We start from the raw sequence: 25,613 nt of genomic DNA, 5'->3' as shown, positions 1-25,613 counted from the left end.
GAATAAAGCCCGCCTTCTAGTACAGAAGCCAATCATCAATTAAGGGCCTACTCACACTATGCCATCCGTACCGTGCCCAGGCCCGTTTCCCGGATCGTTTGAGAAGTGTGAGTGCGCTGAATCGGGCTCAAGCACGGTTCACTTGGCCGGCCCTGACCCGGTTGGAAGAGGTGTGCCTGAGCGCGGATCACTTGGGCTTTGGCGCGGTACGCTTGTGTGTGAGTGCTAAACGCGCCAAAGCCCGAAACTGAAAGCGAGACGTGACTTTTAAGGGGTTGTTTCATATGGATTTATTAATCATTCTTACTGTTCAGTGATCGCAAATCACTGAACGCAAAGTGATCTGCCGTAGTTTATTAAAGACGCAAACCCCTCACTGCACGTCAGCTGCACGCCTTCAGCAGACCTCCTCATTCCTGCAGCACGAGAGCTTTATGATTGTTTATGAGCGCCAAAAGTGGCGGATCTGTCTGGTGAAATACGTGACTGCGTGTCACCGCATCCCTAAGAACTGTTTGGCGAAATATTTGACTGCATGTCAATGCATATCAAACGACTGAAAAGATATAACAAGAGAATGACTAGTAAAAACTCAGTTAGAGATATCTCTAATTACAATTGTTACTAGTCAAAATTCATTTGGAGATATCTCTAATTACAATTGTGACTAATCAAAACTCATTTAGAGATATCTGCAAATATTTTTCGATGGAAATCAATGGAGGAATATGACTAGTCATAATATATTTGCAGATATCTCCAATCTGATTTCGTACAATTGTAATTGCAGATATCTCTAATTGTCATTCTGAGTAGTGGAATTATAATTATGACTAGTCAAAATATAATTACAGATATCTCTAAATATATTTATGGAGTCAGAACAAAGATTTAAATACTAAAAAGGCTTGCCATAGAGAGCGCTTCTCACAGAACAGAGCAGCAGCGATGACGTAAGCGTGCCGAGGCCCGATATGGTGTGAGCGCAGGCCGTCGGGGGAGACGGGAGGGGGGACAAGCGTGCTTTGGCCCGGTTCGAGGCAACTGTACCTAGTGTGAGTACGGCCTAATATAGGGTGAATAAAGCCCGCCTTCTAGTACAGAAGCCAATCATCAATTAATATAGGGTGAATAAAGCCCGCTTACTAGTACAGAAGCCAATCATCAATTAATATAGGGTGAATAAAGCCCGCCTACTAGTACAAAAGCCAATCATCAATTAATATAGGGTGAATAAAGCCCGCTTACTAGTACAGAAGCCAATCATCAATTAATATAGGGTGAATAAAGCCCGCCTACTAGTACAGAAGCCAATCATCGATTGCTATAGACTGAAGACACTCTGGGGAAGAGGTTAGGAGTTTCTGCAGCTTTTGTGTAATTTGGAAGTTTAGAAATTAAACTAAAGACACAGTTGCTGTTTAATTTTGTTGGTGATTTCTAATATGAAATTTAATCATAAGCTTGGCAAGCAGTTTTGGAGGATTTGATGTTTCCCTATTCAAACAAAATGCTCAAGATGCGTTTTAAAAAGAGCCGCCGAGTGAAATGACTTGCCTTAAAGGGACTTTTGACTGTACAGGACAGTCAGTTCAAATAAAAAAACACAATAAAAGTCAATAGAATACAATACACATTTTAAAAAAGTGCAGTTGAGATAAAGAGATTAGGCCTTTATAAACAGATGTGTTTTGAGTTTGGATTTAAATTGTAAAAAAGAGTTTATATTATGGAGATCAAGAGGAAGTGAATTCCAAAGCTGAAGGCTCTGCTGATCATGGTGACAAGGCAGACAGAGGGGAACAGTGAGGTGAATGGAAGAAGACCTGCGTGTTTGTGAAGGTGTGGCAATATGAACAAGACCAGTAAGGTATGGAGGAGCAAGATTGTGGATGGCTTTAAAAGTGAGAAGAAGTATTTTATAATCAATTCTGAAAAAGATGGAAAGCCAGTGAAGCTGTTGTAGAATGGGTGTGATGTGACAAATAGTTTTTTTTTTTAGATAATACAGGCTGCAACTTTAAAATACAGTAACCTACTGCATAACTGTGCTACAGTAAAATTCAGTTCGCATTACAGTTAACAGCAAGTAGTCATATCGCATGATAAATGTTGAGTCTGAATTATAATTTATCATTTGATGTGTTTTTGAGGCCTGTGGCTGATTTAAAATGCACTCAGACATAAGAAATTGTACCGTTTGTCACATTAATAGTGATGAATTGTTTTTATTTCATTCATTTAATTTGCTTCAGCTTAATCAATGGTCACAACTGCGGAATGAACCAGCCAACTTATTCAGCATGTTTTACACAGCAGATGCCCTTCTAGATGCAACCCAGTACTGGGAAAAACCCATACACTCTAATCTTCACACTCATACACTACAGCCAATTTAGTTTATTTAATTCATCTATAGCGCATGTCTTTGGACTGTGGGGGAAACTGGAGGAAACCTACGCAAACATGGGGAGAACATGCAAACTCCATACAGAAATGCCAACTGACCCAGCTGGAACTTAAACCAGCAATCTTTTTGCTGTTAAGCGACAGTGCTAACCACTGAGCTCACCTGTAATGGTTTCTACAGAATTTTTACAATTTTTATTATTCAATTACTGTATCTGAATACTGTATTTATGTATGCTTATAGATTGTTTATTCGATTTTATTCGATTATCATTAGTCATTATTTTAATGATGATTGAGAGAAATTTTATTCAGTGTCACAATAGATTATAAACCAAAACATCTTGTCAGGCAAATTTACAGCATGAACTATTAGATGAAATATTATTGTAGTATTACATATTAGACATTTTTCAAAGTCTTCAAATTACAATATCACAGTGCAGCACCAAAATACTCATCCATTGTCACATTTCAACTTTAAACTGTGCAATCATCCTTTAAACTACATTTTATTCATTTAATATATAAAAAAATTATTATGATCACTGCAGTAAACAAAAATCATGATGCAGACACCAAAATAGCCAGTCCTGTATTTGACCCAACATAACAGTTATTAAAAGGTTTTTACTCCACAATTTTGTACTTTGGATAAAGAGTTCTGGGGTGCAGTGGGTAGGGCTGTCGCGCCTCACAGCAAGAAGGTTGCTAGTTCGAGCCTCAGCTGGGTCAGTTGGCATTTCTGTGTGGAGTTTGCATGTTCTCCCCATGTTCACATGGGTTTACTCGGGGTGATCCGGTTTCCCCCACAGTCCAAAGACATGTACAGGTGAATTGGGTAAGCTAAAATTGTCCATAGTGTATGTGTGTGAATGAGAGTGTGTAGGTGTTTCCCAGTAATGGGTTGCAGCTGGAAGGTATATGCTGTGTAAAACATGCTGGATAAGTTGGCGGTTCATTCCACTGTGGCAACCCCTGATTAGTAAAGGAACTAAGCCGAAAAGAAAATGAATTAATGAATAAAGAGTTCTGTTAATGGCCTGACAATTAAACACCTATGCTGCATCCTCTCACATGCACACATGAACAAACACACACAAGTTGGTATTGAAGGTTTACAGGGACTCTCTATCGGTGTAATATATTTTATACAGTAAAAAGGCTTAATACATGACCCTACCCCTAAATCCAACCCTCACAGGAAACCTGTGGCAAAATTTGAATGTCAAAAGGTCCTGTTAAGTATGATTGTGAAGCGTTTTGAATTACAAGGGCATCAGGAATGTCTTCCTAGACCTCTGTATTAAAGTACAACTATGTCATACCCATGTCATTATACAAAAAACTTCTTGAAAAACATTCAAAGCCAGTATATACACACACACCAACACACACACACAGATAAACATGCTGAGAAGAGTCAGTAGTGTCAGGTGTCTTTTGCACATTTACCCATTTTAAGGTCTGAGCTAAACGTGTCACAGGGTCATGGAGCCACCGGTTCACAGGCACAGGATGAGGGACAGCGACCTCTGCTCATTCTGAAAGAAAGCAAAACACAAACCAACACACCATTACTACACACAAAGAAAACGTTACCCCGCAAGAAAGCTGTATACACAAGCCTAGTGTTACCTTTATAAAAACACACATTAATACACACACACTAGAGTCAGACGATGACGAGCCGCTGAGTAAGCATGAACATGAATGCGAGGTGTTTCCCCCTTTGGGATTAAATATCAGGATATTTTTGCTCTTTTTCTTAAGGTCTTTATCTATTATATTATTTAACAGAGGCATGCAATAAATCATCATATAGTATGACTAGGCCAACATGAAATCAGATTTTTACAGATTTTTCAGCCCATCATTAAGTCTATTTATTTACTTATCTGAATGTGTAAATATATATTTTTTCAAATTTTAAATAATTTCAGTAATTTTAATCAATAATAATGGATTTAAAATACAGTTTGTAAAGTAGTATTTTCTGTCTTTTAGCAAATATATATATATATAGAGAGACGGCGAGGCAGTGGCGCAGAAGGTAGTGCTGTTGCCTCACAGCAAGAAGGTCGCTGGGTCGAACCTCGGCTCAGTTGGCGTTTCTGTGTGGAGTTTGCATGTTCTCCCTGCCTGCGAGTGGGTTTCCTCCGGGTGCTCCGGTTTCCCCCACAGTCCAAAGACATGCGATACAGGTGAATTGGGTAAGCTAAATTGTCCGTAGTGTATGAGTGTGTGTGTGGATGTTTCCCAGACATGGGTTGCGGCTGGAAGGGCATCCGCTGCGTAAAAACTTGCTGGATAAGTTGGCGGTTTATTCCGCTGTGGCGACCCCGGAATAATAAAGGGACTAAGCCGACAAGAAAATGAATGAATGAATGAATGAATGAATATATAGAGACTTGCTTTATTTACCAAAAGCAATTTATAAACCTTAAATTTAAGTTAGCAAGGCATAATTTTTTTATTTTAGGTGGAAGGTTTTCAGTTACTACACTTTCAAAAATCATTCCGCATAATTATCAACAGATTTAAAATTCTGTGCAGAAATAGCATAAAATGTCAGTAGTTTTTGTCTTTGTTGACAACTATCTTCCTAAAATAAAGAGTTCACACTTGGCCAGAGAAAATACAAAGCAATTATAATTATTCATCATTTCAGTTTAAGTTTTATCACTTTTTTAGCAATTAACCTAATTAGTCACCTTAAGAATTCTAATTAAACAGGTAGATGTTAAATCGAATATAAAACATCAACAAATGGTACATTTTACATAAGCAATAATTAATTTCAGAAATATTTTGTGCAAGCAGAAACTGAATCAAAAGCCCAAGGATGTGTCTGAAATCACATACTTCCATACTACATAGTATGCGAGCAGAGTAGTATGTCTGAATTCATAGAATTAAAAAAAAACAGTATGTGAGAAGTACCCGGATGACAAAAGTCCTGATTACAGTTACTAAAGTCAATCTAATTGCATTACTTACGTTACAACTATAGTTTTTAGGAGAAAAAATGCATGTATTAAATCATGTTATCTGCTGCAACTTGAGTTAATAAGCATGCACTTTTAAATGGCCAGAGAATGCGAGCTGAAAAGGCTGCAATTGAGAGTGGCTTCTTCAAGTGTAAATACAAACATTACTTTGACTTCATTGTGCGTAAAAACAAAAACATTGCTGTGAATACAGTCATGAAAGAGGACACCGGCGCCCAACAACATAGCGGTCCATTTCAGCCTAAACAGGCTAGATTGAAATTTTTTGATCAGGATTGGGAGTGCTTATGGGGCCGTTCACATTTCATGTCTTTTGCGCGTGCGCATATTGGAAGCGCATATTGCACACACTCGCATTTCCCAGGCGCACCCAAAACTGCAAGTCACGCGACAAGAACTGAAAGATCAGCTTCATACTTTGGAATACACACATTTAGGTAGACTTATTACCTCAGACAAACACATAACACCCAAACGCTGCAGTGCCTTGCCATACTATGGATGTCAGTGGTTACAGGTATCCAGTTTTTTTCTTATGTGTTAAAAAAAGACAAACAGGATTGGAAAAGTGAATGATGAGAGAATTTTAAGTTTTGGGTGATTTCTTTGAGTATTTTGAATTTGTCAGGCTACTGTGATCAACCCATTGTAATGTTTTTCAGCGAATATTAAATTACTGAAAGTTTAATTAGTATTTTATAGGTATATTTTGTATGTTTTAAAAGTAACTTCAAAGTAAAGTACTTAGTAATCTGATTACTTTTTACATGAAGTAATTAGTAATGTAATCAGATTACAATTTTCCAATAGTAATCATTCATTTGTAATGTATTACTTTCCTAAAGTAACTTACCCAACACTGCTCATATTGTATAGAATGTACTTTACTAACAGTCGAGTAGTATATTCTAATTCAATCGCAGAATCTACTGAGTAGTATGCGGTTTCGGACCCAGCCCAAGTGAAGACTGAATGTGCATTCAAAGGCAATTCCATCCTCCTGCATTATATTCAAAGCAGCTCCATGATGTATGCATTATAGCGTATGAATTTCAACGATGCCTTAAAAAACTGAAATCCGTAACCTGATGCATCCTGTTCAGACTGCTATACTGTCGCCTCACGTTACCACAATGTAATGGCAGCCTTTGCGATTGAAAATTTTTTGTATAATATTGCAATGTTAGTGCAAATGAAATGAACTCAGCCCTACTTCAAGCTAGCAATGGGAAGAGAAGGCAACCTAAAAAGGCCACATGAGAAACACTGCATCACTTCAGATGCGCTGTTAGAAGTGTAAAGGTAACAGGAGAGATCCAGCCCCGGGCCTCTTGTTCAGCTGGTAAACTGAAACGGCCTGCCATCACATAACACAAAGTCACACACACTGCCAAGTTTCCTTTCTGGTGAGAGCAGGAGGCCGTATGGAGCTTTGCTACAGCATATCACAGTCGCCACTATTAGACGAGCCAGGAACAAAAGCAGAAATGAGAGCGTGAGGATGAGAGTATAGATGACGTTATGGAGATGGATGGCAGGCAGATGGATGGAGCTTAGGCATGTCATGATGCACAAAACAGGCTTATTTCAAATTATCCAGTCAGGGAAAAAAAACATATGTTGGTTTGACAGTCTTTCACGTGATAGACACTAATAAAGTGGATTCGAGAGCAATGGGTGGACATTTTACAGCAAAGTTATTGTGTTGTGGCGTGAAGCAGCAAATAAGAGTAATACAAGCTAAGTTCACAGTGGTTTTTTTATTTTGGAATTTGGTTTTGAGTCTCAGAAATTTTTCAAATAAGTTACCTCAGCCCCTCCAAAGAGTGTCTTCAGAATTTGTAGGTTTCATTCTTTCATTGTCCTTTGGCTCAGTCCCTTTCTTCATCAGGGGTCGCTACAGTGGAATGAACCGCCAGCTTATTCAGCAAATGTTTTACACAGCAGATGCCCTTCCAGCTGCAACCAAGCACTGGGAAACACCCATACATTCTCCCATTCACACACATACACTACGGACAATTTAGTTAATTCAATTCACCTGCACTGAATGTCTTTGGACTGTGGGGGAAATCAAAGCACCCCAAGGAAACCTATGCCAACACGGGGAGAACATGAAAACACCACAGAGAAATGGCAACTGACCCAGCTGGGACTCGAACCAGCAACCTTTTTACTGTGAGGGGACAGTTCTAACCACTGAGGCACTGTGTCGCCCAATTGTAGGTTTGGTTTGATTAAAGATATTCTGTTGTAATCGCTCTGTTAGAGTAGTTTATTTAATTATTTATACTTCTGCATCTACAGACATGCCTTGTATAGACTTCACCATACCCTGACACACACCTCTTGAAAAACGTAACTGCAAGTTGCAACAACCCAGAGAGCAAGGTCTGTGATTGGCTAGCTTGGTAGATGTAATGAGTGTAGGCGGGGCTGAGATCAAGGCTGGTGGAGCAGGGAACGTTTATTAAATGTCGAGTCCCACAGAGGTACTCCAAAAGGATGCTTTTGTTCAGTGTGTATTTTGTGAATGACGTTGATGAACATTTGCTAGTCCCAGTCTTTTTCTTCCTTGAATGAAAGAGTTTGGACTAATGTTACATTAGTACACTGAAAAAAATTAAGTTTGCTGTTTGTTCAAACTACTTATTTAAAATTAGCTTAAACAACACAATTTGAGGGGGGTGGGGGCAGTTTTTTATGTTCAATCCACTTATTCCTTTATGTTGTTCCAATAAAAATCCAGGGTTTCTGCTGGTTTCACACAGTAAAATTTAGGACTTTCACACTTGGTCAAACCAAAGTTCGATTGTCTCCCTCGGCTGGTTTGTGTTCACACTTCTCACCGTCTTTTTTTTTCTGAACCCCGGTATGCTTGCGTCATCAAGCTGCTGTTTTTTGTACAGGTGTTTCTAGGTGACGGCCATGAAAGCAAAGCACCAAAATGCTGGTGTGAAAGCACACTTAAAGACCTTTTTTTAAGACCATGAAGAATTAAATTTCAGACTTTTATAGGGCTGATTGCTTAAGATTTTATAATGGCGCATAATGAAAAAATACGTACTTGCCCTATCAAAAAATAATTCTAATTACTTATTTCTTAGCCTCATATTTTAAATAATGTGTCAAAACAAGCAGACCCTAGTTATATGCATATATTTTTGCAACATAACTATTAAACATAATTAACAACATATTTAAACTATTTGAAAAATAAATGTATGCACAAAACAGACCTGTAGCCAGCCTGGTGAAATATGCGGTTCTGTTTTCTCAAAAAGTGGACCCTTTTTGCAGTTGTACTCCTCATTTGCGTAAAAGTTACCAGTAAAAAAGAAAATGCAGTAGTGAAAGAGGACTTCTCTTACGTCAGATTGTAAAATAAAAATATTTGTTAACATTGGCCAAAACTGATTAGCTAATTTCACACCAAAGTGAAAAACTGATCGAGGTTTCTGCTTGGTCTTAAAGCCTTTTTAGGAAAATAAAATAGGAAAAATGATCTCATGTATGGGACAAATTCTGGACCTTTGTCAGTGAGGGGTGGACTTTGCCTACGGGCCTGCAATTGATTTTGTAGCTTTACATAAAGAGAAGAAAACTAACACCCGTCTACATTTAAGTCCTACAAGACAATGTTTTAATCAATTTAACACTTTTTATAGCCTAAAATTTAGCTTTTGAAATTTAAGAAATGTAAAAAAAAAAATGTAAGAACCCGCGGATACCCTGAAATCAATTGTGTAACCCAGCATTTTTATCTAGAGTTTCACACGTGTTATTGCCAGACCAGCACAGACAGAACGCAGAAGTTTAAATACCTGATTTCCACATATTTAGCAGCACAGCTGTTTATGTTATAATATAAAATCAACACAACACTGCTAACTGAAGGATCATGTGACAATTAATACTGGTGTAATGATGCTGCAAATCCAAAAAAAAGAAAAAAGAAAAAAATTACTTTAAGCTACATTCAAAGTTTCAAACAAAAAAAAAATAAGATCAAATAAAATAATAAATAATGTGATTAATAATGCTGGGTAATTAATCGAAAAAAACTCAAATTTATCACATTTTTTATGTCAGTTTTTTCAATTACTTTCACTAATGTGTTTGGAGTCACGTGACACCGCTCTGTTAAGGCTGAATTATACTCATTATATAATGATTTATACTTATTATTCTGCTGCCAAAGGCACGAGTACAGTCTATGTGTAACGATTAGTCGGTTTGGTAGTGGTGACGAAAGTGGGTGGCACAGGGAGCCACATTTTAGGCAATGAATGTTTTAATTTCAGTTGTTCAGCATTGATGTTTAATAATATATACGATATATATTTTTTGTGTTACAATAAATAAAACCAAAATATATTGCGATAAACGATATTATTGTCATTTTGATACTATAATAGCATCATTATGCAAGTAGACTCTTTCAAAGAACACATAGTATTTTATTATTAAGAATATTTCGTTTAATTATAATAATTTTAACAGTTTAATAATTAGACAAACAAATAAATAATAATTAATAACAAATGTTAAAAAAGATGCCCAACGTGAAAAGAACTAGAAAAAAAGTAACAGATCTATTTTTTAGTTATCAGACACCCACATGAAAATAAACTGTAGTCAGTATCTCAAAATGGCGGGGGCCTTTTCAGTGAATGACAACTCATAGGAGGGCAGTTTTAACATTGAAGCACGAGAAAAAGTGACATAATTGATGCATCTTAGGACAACAGACCTAATGTTTACATTTTAAGCATTACCTGTCACCAGTGATAATGCAAATAGTCACAATAATGGTAATAATAAATATTATTATTCTGTCCCAACCAATTGTTGCTTCACCAAAAGCGTAACAGATCCAAGAACAGCAAAAATTTGGGTAACTTTACTGGCAATTGTTTAGTGTCTTACTTTTTTGTAAAACTACAACAAAGAGGGGGGAAATTATGTATATATTTACATTTACTTTACATTTTCAGTTCAACCAGCAGTAAAATGTACATAGTTTTCAAAGAAATCTCAACATGCATATGAGGAAAACCTATTAAATTAGACCATATGAACTGAATATTAGCTAAATTAGCATATTTTTTACACCACCAGCATAATTTGTAAGCAGTGGCGTAGCGCAAAATGCGGAGGCCCCCCCCGCATGGATTATTGGCTGGGTCCCCCCTGTCAGTTGCGGGGCGGAGGGAGGTGGAGGGCAGGCCGTACATGGAGTTTGAGATCCCTTGCTATAGTAATTTAAACTGTAGTGTTTGTTAACCATACTGACACTGACACCTCCAATAGAGATAGAGAGATAAAATGTTGCTAGAATTGCTTTTAACGTATGTTCTAACGTATGAGGTCATGTTTATGTGTTATACGATAAGTCGATATTGATTATTGTGACAAGCCTAACAGATAGTAGATAGTGTGTGTTTCCTTTTTTTATGAAGTAATGCACCCTACATTAAAAATCTATCACTTGTAATATGTGAGCATATTTACTGTACAAAATCTGTCAGTCAACTAGAAGGGCAAATAAATAAATAAATAAATACATTAATGGTTCATTAATCCATTAATTGTAATCGAATTAAAATGTTCAATTAATCAAGAATTTTATTTTAGGTGAAATCGCGCAGCCCTAAAAAATAAACATTTAAAAACAAAATAGTAAAACAAATAATGTAAGCAGAAAAAAGTTCTGCACATGTAGCTGGTGTAAGATCTCCTAAGAGGGAAAATGAACAGAAACTGTTTGTGTGTGTCGCTCCTGCATCTGTGTGTGTGTGTATGACAGGCACAGGCAAGTGTTGGACTGTGGGCAGGTGTTGGCTCATGGGGCTATCGCGTTCTGCTGGCTCCACACTACACACTGTTCCTGGATCACTTTCAGCATGTGTTTGTGTTGAGTGGGGGAGGTGTCCCAATAAAAGTGGGGATGGGGCTACAGCCATTCGACAACCAGAGGAGGAGGATTCCTGACAAGAGGAGACACCCTGAGATAGAGTCTGGTTAAACAGGTTCTGCTGCTCATCTTTCTCTCTCTCCTCCTAACAAACTCCATCTTGTTTCATCACAAACATTTCTGCTGTGGATCTTGACCTGATTATGAGGTGTGGTTAATCCAAAATCTTAATGAGAATGTTCACACTGTTATCAAATATACATTGTAAAAAATGCTGGGTTTCACACAATCGATTTGTGTTGCGACAACATAATAGACTTAGGTTAACATTTTAGTTTTTACACACAAGTGAATTGAACATAAAGCAATTAAGTTGTTCCCAAAAAATCCTCAAGAATTGTGTTATTTCAGCTCATTTTAAATAAGTAGTTTGAACAAACGTTCAAATCATTTTTTGAGTGTGGTATCCACCTTTTTCAACACCCAATGATCTTTGGAGAGAATTATGGGAGTAATTGCATTTCACTATGAACAGTATTGGTCAATAAAACTTATTTTATATATAACAGATATTTATTCTAATAATAATAATAATTAGCAAAAAGTATACATTGAGATGTCATTTGCTTCCGTTATCAATCATTGAACACAAGCTAACTTAACACTTTAGGCATTTTGTATTCAAAATATTCTGCCGATTTAGAAGAAAATGTCAAACTTAATGGACGCATTTTCGGCAATATCTCTTGAAATGTAAAAATTTAACATCTGATAATAAGTATATAAAAAGTAATCACATTTATCACAGGACTATTATGACTTTTGTAGAACACTGCCAGTCAGTTAAAAGTCCACAAATGCAGTCAAAAAAAATTAAAAATACAATAAAAAACCTGAGTATTTACAGTATTCTCTTGATCTATGTTTCTCATGACATGTGATTCCAAAAGGTTTCAAAGAGGGACCATGCACACCCCTGTATTTGTAGATGGCACACATTTTCTTGGACGCCACTTTTATGATGCACACTTTTGCTCGAATAGCAAAAAAAGAGGTGTTTACATGCTTATTTCGATTTTAATCTGTGACAGCCACCTATAGTGATATAATTATCCTTGCTGCGAGTATTTAGATCAAAATATTGTGTTTACAGAGCTTAAGTGTAATAGCAATATTGCCAAAATTTCATTATAACCCCATTAAGACAGTACATGCATATTTATTTATTATTGGGCTTTACAATATTTCTATAAATAAATATAAAATTTGTCCAATTCGCTTCATTCGTGCATCAAATTCACTTCACAATAGCCGCGATTCATGTCATGGGCATGGCTTCTGTCTGCCTCATGACTCTAGCTTCGTTGCTCAATGGCTAACATGGATTTTATTAAGATAATTGTTGTGTTTATGTGCTTTAGGAAGGTTCAAAAACTGCATCGATTAGTTTATGGCATGCCTGAGTTTACGAGATCCTTTCAGAGGTGCACCCGGCTTTGTGAGTTCATCAATTCCTCCAAAATCTATACCTGGATGATGGAGACTTTCAGCGGTGCTTCCGAAAGAGCCAAGCCCAGTTTGATGAACAGTTGTCCGGTGTTGGCCAGAGGATTTTTGCTTGGGACACCAGCAATAGGCACTACGATCTGCTATAATCACACCCCTACAAGAGAATCCTCCTGATTAATTAACGCAACACGAATGTCCACTGAAGTTCAGCTTTTCCAACAAGCGATTCACACAAATCGTGACTTAACATGTAAATGACTCCGCGTCTTGAGTGAACGCACCATTATAGACCTCTCTGTCATCAGCAAATCACTGTGTGCATAGTTAATGAGCATGCTGATATCATCCTCAGCAATAAGGTCAACCCTGCCCTTACTCTCATCTTATGGCTCATTTCCACTGACTGGTACATTACAGTACGGTAGGGGTCAATACGGGTCACCTTTATCAGGCTTGCGTTTCAATGGTACTCTTTTGGTGGGCGTGCTGTATGACAGAAAGTTTCAATCAACGTCATTTTCACTCGAGAAAGTGTCTACAGTAAAGCTGTAACAGGTCGCTTACATATCATATGAGCAGCACTTCTCACAAAACAGATGCTTTATACACATAAATACTTGTGTATAAATGTTCATTACTAACTACAAAAGTTGATTATAACTGCAGATCAATGACAGTGCGAAACAGCCTACTGTAGCGTCTGTAACTATATAAACTAAATAAATAAATGCAACATATATGAACACATACAGACCCTTACAGTCTCCGATATGTTACTAATTACAGAACAACTACAAACAGCATACATTTAGTCCTTATTTAGGTTCAAAAACAACACAAAATATAGCCCACAGTCAGAGCACTCCTCTCATCTGTGTCTTTAATCTTCAGCAGCACATGTAACCTTTGTTAAAGAATAATTCCGTCATTCCGAGTTCATAAAAGTCCAAAAAGTAATGATAAAAGTTAAACATTGCAGTTTGTTCACGTTTGCACGTTAGCTTCTCCTTTGTTTTTTCGCGCTTCACTCGCGCGTTTGTCAGTTTCTGACAGGATCGAGTTTCAAAAGCACATTAATAATCAAGCCCAAGTTATTATCATCAGCTAAAGCAGTTTGTTATCTTAAATATAGACGCGCGACGAGCACAAGAAAGAAAGCGAAACCGCTCGCACTTAAGACTGGCTCGTAAAAAACTATGGGGCACAGGGTAATATCTGCTCTTCTTTTTGGCTTTGTAGCTGTTCATCAAGACAACGACAAGGTTTGTTTGAGCCCGGATGTATGTATAATTACGCTGTAATCTTTCGCCTGTGTATTTAAAACATGGCGGTTCCTTAGTTTTGATTCTGACTTATTGCGTGAGCGAATGACGTTTCTCTGTAAACCAATAGCTGTGCGTCTAGCTTGGCCTTTTGGTACCCTTTCTCATGATTGGTACTCTTTAGAAAGAGTGTCGAAAAAGTGGTATGGTACGGTTCGGTTCGTCTTTTGACAATGGAAACGGGCCATTAAAGTAGTAGCCATGTGAAACCAAAATTTATGCTGTTTATTTCAACAGTGAACATTCTTTAGGCGAACAACTAATCTTTGTAAGTTAATGCAGTGGAAAAAAAAATCTGTTTTGGTAATCTTCAATAAAGTCATGATTTGTTTCCACATTTGAAGGGGCGGTCCTTCTTGGTTAATCTCAGTTTGATTGCTTCAGCCACAGTTTTTTTTATTATACCCCCTAACCGTTAGTTTGCTTTGAGGGAATGATGTGCAAATAGAAAACCCTGCCTCCTTCTCAATATTCCATTTCAGCTGGAAATACACCAACATACTGAAATAAAAGCTTGGTTCACATGGACTTTATGAATTTTCTCTATTACTTACAGTAAAGGTTTGCTTCAGCAGGTTTGTGAATAGCTATTAAAATAAAACTCCAGGCTGAAAACTACTGCCTAGTTCTAAAATAATAAATATTCAAATCTCAAATATGAAAAGTAAGATGACTTTATAAGCCAAACTAAAATAGAAAATCCAGTTAAAACCAGTATCAGTGTTGTACAGCATACATCTGGTTTCTTACTGCTTCAAGGTTGTCAAAACTGAGAACTAGTTGGTAGACCAACTTGGACCAGCGTGATCACATTCAACTTCAGGCAGGCTTCTGTTGGATTTTCCAGCAGGTGAGGCAGCAGCGAGAGACCGAGACAAATCAAGAAATGTGCCTGAACCTCTGATTGGAATGGAGACAAGGGGTTAATGGGGAGGAGGAGGAGAGGAGCACATGAGGCCCTTGGCAGAGCAGCCCTCAGCTGTCACTCCAAACAGGTGGCCCTGATGTGACCTTTGCCTTCTACTGCAGTGCACACAGCGACCATTTTGTGTCAGGAGCTCCAGCTAAAGCCATGACATCACAGCGAGAGGATGAACTCTTGTGAGAAGTTGCAAAGTGTTTGATGCATGAGCCACTGGCTGTTATAAACTCCTAAGAAAGAGCCTAAAACAGTTGACGATAGAGATGCACAGGACAATTCAGGGTGATGCTAACAGTTGTCATATAGATAATGCTACGATTCTGTGCTATTTAAAAACAAAATCAATCAATAATTACTATTATCTCGTGTTATAACTTTGCTTTTTAGGTTGTTTATTTTAGTTATTTTTTTAGTGTTTAAAGTAACAAAATTAAGCATAAAATTAAGCATCGGTTTGTTTTTCTTTTTCTGTTATGCTTATTTTTTATTTAAGTAATAAATTGCATTGCAACAATAACCCTGGCACTTTTAATAGACCAAAAAATGTACACTTAAACGCAAGACCAAATCAATAATCATTTATAAATTAGCTAAATATTACATGCATTGTTAATTATTTTTGTTTATCAAACCCTAATTAACAGCAAAGGTCATTTAAAATGTAAAAACCAATGTAAATACACCTAAAAACTTACTGAATTTTTTTCAGGCCAAAGACCTTTAATTAGCACATCTCTGCTAATGACCAAAATACTCAAATCTTAGGCCAACATCCCTAACGCAGGCTCTATTTAACCCTGTGATAGTGGTGTGTAAAAATCCATTGGCTATAGGAAACCGTAACATACAGCTGCCGTCCCGTGATGCTGCCGTATAGCAGGCCGAGCTCCCTGAACTACCACCCATTTCCAGCACTGTGCATTCCAGGCTATTTAAAACTCAAGCCAGTGCAGATTTACCCAAGCGTACACTTCTGGTCATTATTCCCTAGCCTCCCCCCCCACCACCACCACGCAGATCTCCCTCCATCTCTCTCCAAACACATCTTTAAGAGTGACTCTTCTGCTGCAGAATGAATCGTTTGGTGAAGGATTTGAGGTTTGAGGCCTCACAGACAGCCACTGTCTTGGGCGCAGACAATACAGTGTATTCCCAGTGAGCTGAAGTAGGTCAGAAAGTGTATTTGGCAGTGTTACGCATGTTTACGCTCACTGTCTCCACTGCAGAACTCGCAGCCTCCCGCCTGCACGCATGCATGCCAGCTCCCTCTGCTCCCAAAGTCTGTTATATCCACCCCGGCCGGCCCTCAGTCCTTCCCCACCCACCTTCAACTAAGCTTTTTCAAAGTCCTTATCATCAGACACAGACTTTGTCTATTGAGCGCGCCCACTCTTGCGCCTCTGAGTGCGAATGCATGCATGCATGAGCTCGCATGCACACAGACTGCATTAAAATAAGTCACCGATGGGGCTTAATTATAAACTACACATGGGCTTTTCATTGCAAGAATGTAGGGAGTGAACGGCGAGCTTCTTAAACTCAAATGTGTCCATCTCCTCAGGGCGACCCTGATCAAAGTACAAGGCCACATCACCGGCCGCTGGTCACCACAGAAACCACAAACTCCACAGCGTCCCGCCCCAAAGCCCCGCCCCTGCTGTGGTCTAATACGGCCAATCAGGTCGGAGTAGTCAGGTGACACTGCAAGGCTTATTTGAGCAAGTAACTGCTGGAAACAGCCGGAGGTTGTCTGTCAACCACATGGAGCTTGTCAAAAGTAGAGTGGAGAAAAGCAAACTGCCTTTCGTGAAAATAATCCACTGTGCTGTTCGCACACACAACAGCCATTGCAGAAATAAGTGAGACTTTGTGTTTGAGGTGCTAGTAGATGGAGAGACGTTTGGAAAGCGGGAGCACTGCAAAAATGGTGCCCTGTAGGATTAGCTTATATTTCAGACCAAAAATGGTTCATTGTTAAACATGGTTATCAATAAATGGAAATTGCACACAGAGAATCTGCTAAAATGGGTTTGAAAGCATCTAAATGTTAGCAAAACCTTTAGAAAGTCATTTTTGTGTGTATGCGTGTGTGTGTGTGTGTGTGTGTGTGTGTGTGTGTGTGTGTGTGTGTGTGTGTGTGTGTGTGTGTGTGTGTGTATGGTAATCCCTCTCCTGGCTTGGTCCCCCTCATAATCTTCTGTACTTTGCCTTGGTGAGCACACTGATCTGGGGCCAGAAACTGTCTGTCTGTGAAGTTCAGACTCAAAAATCAAGTTCAAAAATGAAATGATGACAATAATACTTTTGGCTACATGCTTTTGCAGCTATTTTGTCATTATGCTCACTGTACACTGCAATCAATGTTATACTTCCTCAATATTTTTGATTCATTTTACCATACAAGATGGAATCAACATGACATGATGCACAAAGCTTAAGTAATTTTACTTTAAACACTATAAAATAAAGTCAAGTTGACCATGATTGCTATTTGTACACTAATGACAGATATTTAATATAATTTATAACTTTAATAAATCCAAGTGAATATATCTTAATTTAAGATATCTGAAGATACATTTGTTAAGTTTATTAATAAGAGCAAAAAAAAAAAAAAAGAGTGAAGAGTGACTTGATATATATATATATATATATATATATATATATATATATATATATATATATATATATATATATATATATATATATATATATATATATATCTCAAGTCACTCTTCACTCTTTTTTTTTTTTTCTAAACTCCTAATTGTATGTTTCATGCTGGCTGTGTAAAAGCAGATAACACAGACCTCTGTGCAGCTTGAAATGGCTGACCAAAGGTAAAACATGTATTTACTTTATTTGCTTTTTAGTCTCCTCTATCTAATGATTATCTCAATCATAGCTGTTTGACTGTGCTGTGGTGTACACAACACTGCTAGATGCCCAAATGAAGGAGAATGATTCTTAAATCAAGTGGCACAGTAGCTCACAAAATGAAATGTTGTAATTACACGGCAAACATGTAAACAGAATAAACAGCAAAGACAAGATGATGTGATTGGCTGGAAGGTACAGCGATAGATCTCTGATTGGCAAAACTTAGCTTTTTTTGGTTTACTCTTTAAACGCATTAAGATATAAACTAAAAAAAAAGGACATCAGGGTAAACAAGCAACATAAGTCATTAAACAATCAGGAAACATCTATTTGAAAAATACTAAGAGTGGAGCGAGGAAGGGCTCTTTGGAACAAAGGTTGTAAAAATCAAGGACGTTGCTTTTTTACAGAAAAATACCCCCGAAACCGTCGCTGCTGAAATGATCAGGAGGGGCACTTTCATCATAGTGATCATCTGATTGGATAAACATTTTATAGTGCAGGATGATTTATAATTATAGTTGGATTGTTTTTCCACAAAAGAAAGAGAATTTGCATACAAGTTAATTTGCTAGCTTCGATCTAATGAATTTGAATCATCAAATTCAACCCACAAAACTCACATTTTTATGCAATTATGGCATCTTCAAAGGTCCCATGAAGTGCTTTGACGTGCACTTTGGTTTGATGCATGACGTAATTTTAACTGAAAGACAGGGCGGGGCATTGAGTAGCTCCTCCCCCTTTAAAAAAACAGCCAATAGCACTTAAATTGTATCAGTTCTGGCAGTGAGAGTGGATGAGCTCAAGCACATACAGCAATAACATCTTGAAGGGGGCGGGACATGTCAGATACTAGAGAGTATTTGATTGGTGAGAAGATTTGATGAAAAACTGAGATGAAAAAATGAGATGAGTGCTAAAAATGTTGATATATTTTATGTGGAAGTGACAAACTGTAAGATTTCAATGTTTTTATCTTTTAAATTAGAATTTTGTCACTGTCTTGGAGCACGCTAGTTTAAAGATACTTTTAAGACTGATACTAACAAAGAACACATCTCATACTCTGTGATAAGCAGGTTAATATTTACTGGAACCCTGAGATGAACCGGGCTACAAAAGATCCAGGAGTGACCTTTGCCTCGTTTCCATGTTTTGTTTTCTCTGTCCTGTTCTGTCAGGAGTCCTCTCCTCCTCAAAGTTTTGGCAAACTGTAATAACTTCATTTAAATGAGAATAAAATCTCAAACAAATATGACCTAAAATACAACTGATTTGTTTTAAGGTTTGTATAATGTTGCAAAAATGACAAATAAGACTGCAATAAAGCATTTTATGTTTTACTTTTACTTTTTTTTTTTTGCTGTGATGCACGTATTTAGAGACCATTTAGTTTGCCCTGTTATGAAAGTGTGGAAACAATCTGCTTTTAACATCATTTTGCGTTTAAGTTCTAAACACTTAACATAGCTGGGATTCGGACGAGAGTTTTGCAAGCGTGGATTATCAGACATTAGCTAGAGACAAGCACGTTTTCAGTGAACACATGGTGCTTTATTTTCTGAAAGCTGGAAGAGACGGGAGCGGCTGGGTTTCTCCTTCTGAAAGGATGCCATTTTTGCTTTATTGTCTACACTGCCTCAGGACATTTTGGGAGAGGCTGCTAGAAAAATGCCTGAAACACCTTAGACCTGTAGATCGATAACAGTCGACTATTAGCATCTTTCAGCTAGAATGACTTTATAGCTAAGTCCTTTCAAACAGCTCCATATTAAAACAACAGCTAAAAGTACTAAGAAATTCTGAAAGCTCCACTGAACATGGCATTAGATACGGAAAGATCTTGTGATGATGCTCCATGAAGAGCTCAATAATGAGATAAAAGGGCTGGCGAATGAGTTATCTTCTTTAAAGAGATAGTCCACCAAAAATGAAAATGATTTCACTTTTTACTCATTGTTATGTTACTGCAAATCATAATTCTGTATATCCCGCCCACTATTTTAACTATGATAAGCTTCCAAATGACACATCAAATGAGTTCCTTGTGACTTCATAAGTGATGTAATCCAAAACCTCTGAAGTCATCAAACAGTTCTGTGTTAGAAACAGACAAATTCTAAGACAATAACCTATAACCAAATGATAATAGCTCTTTTCAGTGAGCTGTAATGGGATTTTGTTACTTATGAACTCAACCCAATAATAAGATCATTGCAATTTGTAAATAAGTCACATTAACAGCTTTGGTAGCCAGTGTTTTGTCATTTATTAGATGGAGAAAATGTTATTGAAGTGACGTCAACAATCATTTTCTCAACATCATTATAGCTGTGATTTGATTAGTCATTCTGAAATGCTTCAGCAGAAAGTTTGTCATGAAAACAATTTGGGGATCTCACGTGATTGTGTGCATATCCACAAAACATCAGAGATCTGCCTTGATACGCAAAATAACACAACAGCATATGTTATCACATTTTTTGGTGTAATCATTTTTAATTAAGAAAAAGTAAGCTACAGTGTTTTTTCCCCCAGTTACAGCAACCTTTGACAATTTGCATGAGTAAGAAGTAGGGCTGCATGATATAGGAAAATCTTATATTGCAATACGTTTCTTTTTTGCGATATATTCAGTTGAAGTCAGAATTATTAGCCCCCCTGAATTATTACCCCTCTGTTTATTTTTCTCCCAATTTCTGTTTAACAGAGAGAAGATTTTTTTTCAACACATTTCTAAACATAATAGTTTTATTAACTCATTTTTAATAATGGATTTATTCTATCTTTGCCATGATGACAGTAAATAATATTTTACTAGATATTTTTCAAGACACTTCTATACAGCTTAAAGTGATATTTAAAGGCTTATCTAGCTTAATTAGGTTAACTAGGCAGGTTAGGGTAATTAGGCAAGTTATTGTATAACGATGGTTTGTTCTGTAGACTATCGAAAAAAAATTTAGCTTAAAGGGGCTGATAATTTTGTTCCTAAAATGGTTTTTAAAAAATGTAAAACTGCTTTTATTCTTGCCGAAATAAAACAAATAAGACTTTCTCGAGAAGAAAAAATATTATCAGACATACTGTGAAAAAAATCCTTGCTCTGTTGAACATCATTTGGAAAATATTTAAAAAAGAAGAAAAAAAAGTTTAGGTAAATTTATATATACACACCATTTCAATGTGGCGATGTCATTGGCCCATAAACATTCCTGCTTGATGTCAAACTATTTCATAACTGTAACAAGAGATAATTCATATTTACCATAATATATTATTCAATGTTTGTTTCTTTTTAACGTGATTTTTGTCACTGTTTTGGAGCACACAAGCTTATAAATATCTTTAAGACTGATACTAACAGCTAAAAAAAACTTTATTTTGATTTTACGAGGACTTTAAGACACAAAAACTGATATAATTCAATTGACCTTATTCTAAAATGTGGAAGTGCACCTGTTTTTGCGATTGTTTTAGAACTTCCGATTCAGTCGCATATGGGAGAAACGACTAGGAATGATAAATGGCAGAAAACGGCCAAACAACTTGCTCTACAAACAAATGTTTGCATTACTATATAGACAAAGTAGAATAATACAATAAGAAAATATCAGTTTGCAACATCAAGCAGCGTAACGAGCAGTTTTTAACGTCTGAAAAAGAATGGAAGTGATGAGACTGAAAGTGTCGAGCCAAAAAGATTCAAATGGCTGCGCCCACTCGTCGGCAAAGAATAAGGTGAATAAATATGTTAAAAGAGCTGCAATAACATCATTTATCAACCTGTGGATATTTTTGTATTATCTGCTACAGAAATAAAAAAATGTAAATCATGAAATAGGTTAGGACCATCGCTATTGTTTACACCCCTTAAAATGGTCTATATTGCAATATTTCACCAAATGACTTGAATAACTCGATTTGGAAATAATAAATACTTATATATTCTTTGGGATGATTTTATAGACTGCATTTGCAGAACATATAATTAACAAATTACCAGCATAGATTAATAAAGTAGAGCGACTATATAAATAAACCCTGTTCAGTTACAGAAATAAAATCAAACTAACAATAAATTTGTATAGTCTTTATTGTACAAATTATAAAATAACATTAATCTTTGTTAAAGCTACATTAATGTAATAATGTAATAAGCACAAATGCTTTAAACTAATTTAAAATTCTTACTGATAATATGCAACTGATAAACTTTCCATTTAAGGTTAAACTGAAATGACACTATATTGCAGATCCTGCAATGTGACTATTGTAGATTCACACATAGTGAAATTGATGCAGCAGTGCTAGTAAAAAGTGCTGAATTAAGTCCTTTTAAATGCAGTATTAGATGTCATTTTCTTCACAAATTATTATTTAGTTCAATTCAAGTTTGCAACTTTAAATAGAAACAGCGGTCACACTTTATTTTGATGGTCCGTTTGTTGAATACAAGTAACATTGCATCTACATTTCAACTAATTCTCATTAGATTACAAGTAGACTATTAGGTTGCAGTTAGGGTAGAGTTAGTGTAAGCTGATGTACTTGCAAAGTTTCTTATAGTCAGTTAAATGTCTGTTGAATGCCTGTATCAACAGATATTAAGCAGACAGTCTACTAATACTCAAATGGACTATTGAATTAAAGTGTTACCGAAACGGCTTTTGGGGTTTAGATCATTATAGAGAATTATACATTTTTATCTCTGTAATTTGTTTGTTATACAAAATTTGATCAAAATTAGAAAGAAAATGAAAGGCTGACCGACTATAAATTTACAAAAACAAATCTATGAAGCTGACAAAATATGTCTTGTGAAGTCGTTCTGTATATGGACGTGCTAATTGAAGCTCTTTGAAGAAAAGCACTGAGCTAACAGGCCGGCCACATCTGTTTCCCATTGCACATCGCTCTCAGAGACAGAGGAGGATCTGTCCTCATCCGGGACGTTTCTCTGTCAAGCTCTCCTGAAATCAACGCAACACTGAAAAACGACACTATGTACGACCTGCAGCGCACACCTAGATTTCCTAGTTAAATGACTCCTCAGAGTCATGCACCATCCCTCCCACATTGCTTTTTTCCCCATCTCACGAATCACTGCAATCAACTGGAACTGAAACAAAGTCACAGCTTTGTCATGAGATTTCATAAAATTCTGCATGACGTAACAGCGCTCGCTGTGTCAATACTAGATTAGCTTTTGTTTTGTGACAACCTACACTACAGTCAAACCTTTGGAAACAGTACAGTAACAGATTTGGTAAAGAAATTTTTATTTACTACTATTTACGCTCCTTCAATCTTTATTCAGTAAACACAAAAACAGATATTGTGAAGTAGGCTGAAAACCAGTAACCATTGACTTCCATAGTCGGACAAACAAATACTATGGAAGTTAATGGTTACTGGTTTTCAGCCTACTTCAAAATATCTTCTTTTGTTTTTAACACAAAGAAATGTTTAGGTCTAAAACAACTGAATGGAGAGCAAATGAAGACAGAATTTACAATTTTGGGTGAACTTTATTTATAAACTTCACTTGATATCAACACACGTTTAAATACCTATTGTTGCACATTTCTGCTGTGTGATTGGCTCTTAGATCAATATAAAGTAAAAAGGTTCAGAGCTTATCATTGTTATTAACATAAATTTTCAATATAATAAATCGGCCCAGTCCAATTAAAAACTACATTTATTTTTGTGATCCAAAGCTAAATGTATTATCATTACTTCAGTCTTCAGTGTCACATGCTCCTTCAGAAATCATTAGAATACGCTGATTTGCTGTTGTATGAACCCTTTTCACAAGCCTGTAATGTGGCGTTTAACGGTCATCATAATCTTGAGTGTTTTTAATATTTAGATTTTTTTGTAGATTTCTATGTATTTACATATGTATTATGCCATCATTGAATCAAATTACAAAAATTAATTACCACTTATGCGAGGTGTTTCTATTGCAGCATATGTGGGGCAGGACAGTAAATTTAATGTTATTCTCTCTTCTGCCTGCAGTTATCAGCCTCCCACTATTTTTTTTCCTTTTTCTGAAAGTCTTGATAACAACATTGTGGGGTTTTTCTTTTATTATTTCAGCAAATTGGATTGTAAAGTAATTATTTTTTTGTTCTCTCCCATTTACTGCGCTCTAAGGCCCCGTTTACACTAGTGCGTTTTAGTTTTAAAACGGCGTTTTAGAATGAAAACGATCCGCGTCCACACTCGCGTTTCACCCAGCGTTTCTGAACAGCTCTCCGTCCACACCAAAACGCTGAAAACGCACATCACGTGACCACACACACACTCTCAGGCAAGCGCTGTAGCCAATCTACCCAGATGAGAGCTGTGCTAGTCGGACTTCTCATCAAGCATCTCCCGCTGGATCTAACCTCACTATATTTATTAAACGGAATATTTCTTTCATCTTGTTGTCTTTATTTAACGACATATTCATTGGACATTGGAATCTATTACTTGTTCTCAGGTAACGTGTTTTGGCTAAGCGCAAAGATAAGTTAATGATTAATGTAAGCACGTACATTCTGTATATTGACTGATCGCTTGCCTTTATTTCCTATAATGTATAAACTTATTGTATGTTATACTTTTATAATGGCCATTATCGATTAAAACTGATATTCAGCAAAGAGAGGGTGTGTTTCGTATTTTCACTGAAATTGAAAGGAGGCAGTTGTTGTAGGCTCCGTTTTGTTATAAATATGCACACAGTGAAGATGACGCTCATATTTGCAGCACGGCGCCTCAACATTTTTGCTGTCTGTTTAGTTGTTAATATTAAAATGAAAATAGGCAGTTCCTTATATCATGTTTACATTTTATTGTTGAGAAAGTAAAACAACGTAGCCAGGGTGATGTGAATGAAGTTATAAAGTACACTGTTCCCTTTGAAGATTTACCCGTGTCCTCGGTATAGTCTGTTTTCCATATCAAACTGAGAAGAAGAGACTGCAGCCATGATCAAACTTGCGAAGTTTTAACTTACACGGAGAAGATGCAGGACTGAACTGTGCGTGTTAGGCTACTTAATATTCAGGAAAAACCCCAATCAGAGAGGCGAATGTCTGCAGCCCCGCCTCCGTTTTCAAATGTCTCCGTTTTCCATCATCCACACTGAGACGGAGCAGCTGCGTTTCAGAATGAAAACGGCCTCTCCAGCGTTTTCGAAACGCTCCGTTTTCGGCGCTCGAGAACTCCGGCGTAGTGTGGACGGATGGCGTAACCGTAGCAAAACTTATGCGTTTTCAAACTAAAACGCATTAGTGTAAACGGGGCCTAAGTTTACCAAACTATGACAACTTCCGCTACTAAGAACCTCGGACATGTGAAAAGATTCTGATCAGCTATAATTGTTACAAAATCACTAATTAATTATAAGTGCTTAATACATTTTATCTTGCTTCATAGTAGGCATAGGCCGGTATAAGTTTGTGATGGTATATTAACTTGGATACAAATATTACGGTTTCACGGTATCACGGTCTGGGTAAAAAAACTACTTTTCTCCCTAAATTTTAACACAATATATTTAATTTTAGCTTACAACAATAATAATATTTTGGAACAGTAAACATCTCAGGCTAAATAATTAAATGTGCCTAATACCAAAC

General features: G+C 36.8%; 1 protein-coding gene across 2 annotated transcripts in view; it reads right to left on the bottom strand.

Annotated features, from left to right (window-relative positions):
- rreb1b (ras responsive element binding protein 1b) overlaps nucleotides 1–25,613 on the bottom strand; it is a 61,885-nt gene that overhangs the window by 29,728 nt on the left and 6,544 nt on the right. For both annotated transcript variants that reach the window (XM_678293.11, XM_005163366.6), the window contains exon 2: nucleotides 3,865–3,953. In XM_678293.11, the coding sequence (XP_683385.6) occupies nucleotides 3,865–3,868 (4 nt within the window). In that variant the 5' untranslated portion in view covers nucleotides 3,869–3,953. The remainder of the gene's footprint in view (nucleotides 1–3,864; nucleotides 3,954–25,613) is intronic.

Source organism: Danio rerio, chromosome 2 (assembly GCF_049306965.1).
Source record: "Danio rerio strain Tuebingen ecotype United States chromosome 2, GRCz12tu, whole genome shotgun sequence".
NCBI classification, from domain to species: Eukaryota; Metazoa; Chordata; class Actinopteri; order Cypriniformes; family Danionidae; genus Danio; species Danio rerio.
The sequence above is the reverse complement of the archived record's forward strand: the minus strand, read 5'-3'. Positions and strand labels throughout refer to the sequence as shown.